The following is a 5,790-nucleotide window of genomic DNA, read 5'->3' as shown; positions in this document are numbered from 1 at the left end:
AAAATGTCAGCAAAATGACTTATAAAGTACATATTGTAAAATCATGAACAAATCACATCTTAGCAATAATAGAAAGTCTCCTCCAAGAAGGAGCAGAAGATCAAATCAGCAAAAAGTAATAGCACACCTGCTATGTGGCAAGCATAGTGCTAAATGCTGCATATATAAGAAAGGTTTAAAAAAAGTTCCTGTTTTTAAGGAGGTCATTCTCATTCAGGGAGAAAAGATGAAAATAATTATGTACAAAAATATACATAGAGGATATATTCAACAGAAAGACACTGAAACTACAGATGGCAGAAAATTTTAGGTGAGATTTGGGGGAAAAAAGTCAAAAACGACAGTACGGAGGGATGAGAAGAATTCCAGTTAGTGAAAGCACATGGAGAAGAGAGATGAAATCTTTTGTGAAATGAACTGCAAAGATGTCAGTGTCTGTGAATTGTTGAATGTGAAAGGAAGGAAATTTCAATGAAATAAGATAAAAAAGACAACTATATTTTTATCTTTTATCCTGGAAGTAATATAGAGACCCTGGAATTTGGGGAAAATTGTCAGATCTGTGCTATAAGAAGACAATTTTGATAGCTGAATTTAGTACAAACTTGCACTACAAACTGAAGTACAAAGAGTACTGAGGATAATTGTGTAGGTGTGACATGATTACCCTCTGGATGGTTACAGTACCAAAAGAGAGAAAGGAAAATATACAAGATATGTGATAAAAGCAGAATTGACAAGCCAAAACTACTTGTTGAATGTGGGGTTATGGTCAGAATGGTGATGAGAGTGAAGCATTGAACATGACAGCTAATTGCTAGAAAAATAGCTTTCTCCTGGGAGAGAAGAAAAAAAATAACATAGGCCATAATTAGAAATAGCTCAGATTCACTCCTGTATCTGTTGCTGAATCTCTTCTGTACATCAAGATCTCAATCCCTTTCTATCCTCACTGGCATCTCATCTCCTGGTAGGGGAAGTTTCTGTCTAGTCTCACATTTCTTTTCCTCACTGTGTCTCTTGTACAGTAATACACAGCTGTATCCTGAGTATTAAGGGAATTCATCTGCAGATTTAACATATTGTTGCCATTATCTCTGGAGATGGTGGATCGACCTTTCACAGAGTCTGCATAGTATGTATTACTTCCACTATAGCTAATGCTTGCAATCCATTCTAGTCCTTTCCCTGGAGCCTGGCGGACCCAGCCCATTGCATAGTCACTGAAGGTAAACCCAGAAGCTTTGCAGGAGAGTCTAAGAGAACCCCCAGGCTGAATCACATCTCCCCCAGACTCCACTAGCTGCACATCACACTGGACACCTGCAACACAAGAGACATTGCATTAAAATCAATAGTCATATCAAGTCACCTCTTCATATTGTCCCTCCCTCTCCAAACTACCTTGGAAAATAGTCAAAAGAAAAATCCAGTTCAGCTTCAATTTCATGGTAAGTTTCTAAGTTAGTCCTTTGCACAGAAGGACACAAAGAACTTGGGCTTGTACCCCAGAGATGCAAGTACAGGTTTGGGGTTGCTTTTCATTCCAGTGAGGAGGGATCCAATTTGCATATCTTACTCTATTCAAAACGAGGAAGAAGACCTTCTGTCTCCTAGCGAGAAATCCTTTTTCTTGATTGTCAGCAAGAAAGTTCTCCTTTAGCAGGTCCCAAAGCCCTGGGCAATGAGAATAATAGCAAGACTCACAAAGCTGATGGTTTTGACTTAATGATAATCACCCCATATCATTTCAACAACTGGATCACATATGTTTTGTGTTACTAATAAATTTCTTTTTCTCTTTCTTTCTTTCTTTTTTTTGCTGAGGCAATTGGGGTTAGGTGACTTGCCCATGGTCACACAGTACTAATAAATTTCTAATCAATCCTAGTCCCATTTCTGCTTCTCAAAGCTTTTCAACCATCTTCCATTACCAGTGACCAACTGATTGAATCTGTTTTATGAATCACTTTCTTCTCACAATCTGTTGTCCGGATTCTTGGCAACGCTATTGCTTCCTGCTTTTTCTTTTCCTTTACATTAGATCACATTTCACTTAAAAAATTTAGTCACAGTACCAGATACACTCTCTCATTGCATTGAAAGGAACAGCTCATATCACTTATTTTAATCATCTAAAGTCACAGTACATTTTAAGAAAATTGCAAATCTCCTCCAAAAAAACCCACCTTATCCTCAGAGGGACATATCCTATTTGAAGGGACAGAGAAATTTTATACTCTATGACACTGACTAAATAGTCTGATTTATGGACCTTTTTGTGAGGAATTTCATATTTCAAATACTTTTCTCATTACCTAGACTAGCCAGCTATGCTGCCCCTGGCTGCACATTTAATTGTATATCCAGAAACATTGTTTCTCACTTCTACTTTCTTTTCTCTTTCTTCCATGAGAGTGATTTGTAATTTCAGGGCCCTTATCCTGCTATCTACTGATAGTTTAGAGATTTTCATTGTTTTCAGGGGCTCAACTCAATGAAAAAAAAGCTATCAATGCTTCTTTTAGCCACCATTATAGCTATAGAGTTTTCATCATAAAGAAAAGAGTCTGAATCAGGTTTGTTTTCACTCCCCTGTTATTGTTATTATATTTGGGGGCATATGCCATATTGCATATATATTCTTCTTACTCTATTATTTACCAGAATTGTAAACAAAGTTCATAATGATTCTCTTCAAGTATTGAGTCCATGAACTATTGTTTCAGACATGCTAGTGTAAAGGTAGTAGACTTTTGGACTTTTCCCATTTCAGGCATAAAGTGGGCACCCTCTGTATCCTATTCACAGATAGTAAAAGTTGCCAAATTTAGGAATTTCCCATTCAGTGATTATAAAGGAAATTTAAATGAATGTTTATATTTTTTATTCACTTATTTAACATGAATGATTTTATTCAACCTGAGAGGGTTTAGGACCCTTGCTCATATGATGAAAACCATTGAAGTCACATGAGTAAATTCTAGATTACCTATGTTCCTTGGGTTGATATAATAAAGCAATCTACCCAGTTTTGTATTAAGAGTACTAACTTAGGCAACTCTGCTCTCAGGAGTTGAATTAAGGAGAAAGGCAGGTCTGGAGAAAAATACTGTTTTCATAAAGAGCAACATAGAAATTTTACAATAAGAAATAAGAAATCAGGGGTCTTAAAGTGTCAGAGACTTGAGTTAGGTTGGCCATGTATATTCTTTATATGTATCATTCAATTAGCATATTCTATATATTTGCCCATTCTTTCTACTGACTCTATATTTATGGGAAAGTGTGTCTCATGTTATAGAAAAAGTTCATGTGATAATATTTGTTTTTGCTTAAACTAATTATGTCAACTGGTTTGGGCCCAAGAGTGTGGAGTCACAAACTATCTAGGTTTGTTGAATCCCTGAATAGCTTAGTTGTGTGTAAATCCCTGAATAGCAACTACTTAGGAAAGTAAGCCAATAGCAGAATGCCATATTGCAAATCACAATTCATCAAAAAAAATTTTTTCCTTAGGTTTCATCAGAATAAAAGAATCTGAAAAGTAAAGGATAAGTGAATATTATAATAACAACAACAATAATAATAATAAAGATCTCAATAAGAAGAAAATGCAATACTTAGCTAGAAAGCTAAGAAATAGAGAATACTTGAGTAAGAAGCCAGAATATATAGGGTTCCACCAGGCTGACAGAAAAGGTCCTGGCATCCATATGAAATCTTTTTGTCCCTTAAGAAGTCACATGAGCTAAGCCTGAGGCCAGCTAGAGCTTTGACATCCAGATATAACAGAATCTTCCTTCAAAGTGGAAGGAAATGAAAAGAAAAGAATTTGTGAATATAATGAAAAAAAAGTTTGAAATTACCAGAGATCTCAATACGAAGAAAACTTAAAGAACTTGAAGATAGGTAAATAAAACAAGAAGGTAGACATAACAAAAGATAGCTCCTAGAATACCTCAACAATTATGAAAAATAAATAAATATAATTAAACAAAGAAAGTTGTTCAATACATGACTCAGGAGAAGGCTCCTTGGATTCCCAAGCACTCTTGGGAAGTGGTAGCACTGAATCACAATAGAATATTTCCTAACGGTGCCAAAAAAAAAAAAAAAAAAACAATGAGTTGTGAAAGTTCAATTTATCTTTTGCATAACCGTCATAAATTGATGACATTGTATAATTTAAATCCAAGGTGGCAAATATCACCAAAAATAAAAAAGAATAAGTGATTGGGAATCTAAGTATACAAAAAAGAAAAACCGTATGAAAGAAAAGAGCAGAAATCACTAATAGTAAAAGAAAATTTCATCTCTACAGAAGTGCAATACATTTTTGAGTATGGTTTCAACAAAGGCAAATTTAAGGATTAGAGGAACTTGACAAGTTAAAAAGCTTGAGCATCAAAATGCAAGAAATAAATAAGAAAATTTATAGCTTATAATTTCTCTTTGTCATGGCTTGTGGATACATGCATAAATGCATGCATGGGAATACATTGAAAAACATATATTTGTGTATCTTTAGAGAATTGTTATTGTTCAGTGCTATTTGACTCTTTGTAATCACAAAGAGTTTTGGGGTTTTATTGACACAAATACTGGAGTGTTTTGTCATTTATATTTCCAATTTATTTTACAGATGAGGAAAATGAGGCAAATAGGATTACGTAACCTGCCCACGATTTCATAGCTAGTAAGTATTTGAGGCCAGATCCAACTATGAGTTTGGTGAGTTTTTATGATTCCCAACCCAATGTCCTGTCCTTTGTGCCATCTAGCTACATATGTGTGTGTATGTATATACACACATATATATGCATGTGCCTTTGTGTATAAATACATGTTCACATGTATATATGTATATATTTATATCAATGTGTTTTATTTATATGTATTTATATTGTATATGTACATCAAGTCATTCCTCAATAGATAAGTGGTTAAGTGGTTCAAAGAATATGAATAAAGATTTCACACAAGAATTAAAAACTATTAATGACCATACAAAAGAATATTCCAACTTACTAAAAATATGAGAAACACCAATCAAAAAACCTCTGAGGTTTAATAGAAGATGGAAACAGTCCCTGTTTAGGAGTTATGGAATGTTAGCATATTGCATAGTTGGTGGGGTTCAGAATATGCAACAACAAAAAATGGAATTACACAATAGCATGACAACATTGTCCATTGAAATAGGTAGGTGGATCAGAGGAAACATAATAGATAACCTTTCAAATGAGGAAGAAGTGGAAGTGTAAATAAGTTGTGACATAAAAATAGTAAGAAATAATATGTGTGATGAATACAAAGATACATGGAAAGATTTACATGTGAAATAAGCAGAATCAAGAAAACAATACACATAATAACTATAACAATGTAAATGAAAGAACAATAAATACAAAATAATCAAAATGAATGTTAGAAAAGTACAAAAAATAAGCATGGTCCCAAAAAAGATTTCCCCATGCCAAAGCTTTGAAGTGGTGGAAGACTTATGAGTATAGCACATTACATATATTTTCAGACCTATTTTCTATGTTGATTTTTTGCTAATTTTTTTCTTCTTTTCCTTTAAAAATATTAAAAAATTTAAAAAAATCTTTTTTAAAAATTTTAAATTATTTTTAAAATTATTAAAAAATATTATGGGTAAGAGAGATACTGGGGAAAATTCTGAAACTGAAACATAGCAACTTAAATTGTTTTGTTTTGTTTGAAAACTAAAATGTGGTCACATTTTCCCCAATTGCTCTTTCTGGTGTTACATATGAAACAAGA

The 5,790-nt window shown here is 33.6% G+C and overlaps 1 gene segment (V, D, J or C); it reads right to left on the bottom strand.

The window, feature by feature from the left end:
• Positions 1–941: 941 nt before the first annotated feature.
• On the bottom strand, positions 942–1,536 carry LOC100935569. The segment is given in 2 exon segments: positions 942–1,323; positions 1,405–1,536. Coding segments are annotated over 2 exon segments (420 nt in total).
• Between the last annotated feature and the right edge of the window lie 4,254 nt (positions 1,537–5,790).

This window comes from Sarcophilus harrisii, chromosome 2, assembly GCF_902635505.1.
Source record: "Sarcophilus harrisii chromosome 2, mSarHar1.11, whole genome shotgun sequence".
Lineage (NCBI taxonomy): Eukaryota > Metazoa > Chordata > Mammalia > Dasyuromorphia > Dasyuridae > Sarcophilus > Sarcophilus harrisii.
The sequence above is the reverse complement of the archived record's forward strand: the minus strand, read 5'-3'. Positions and strand labels throughout refer to the sequence as shown.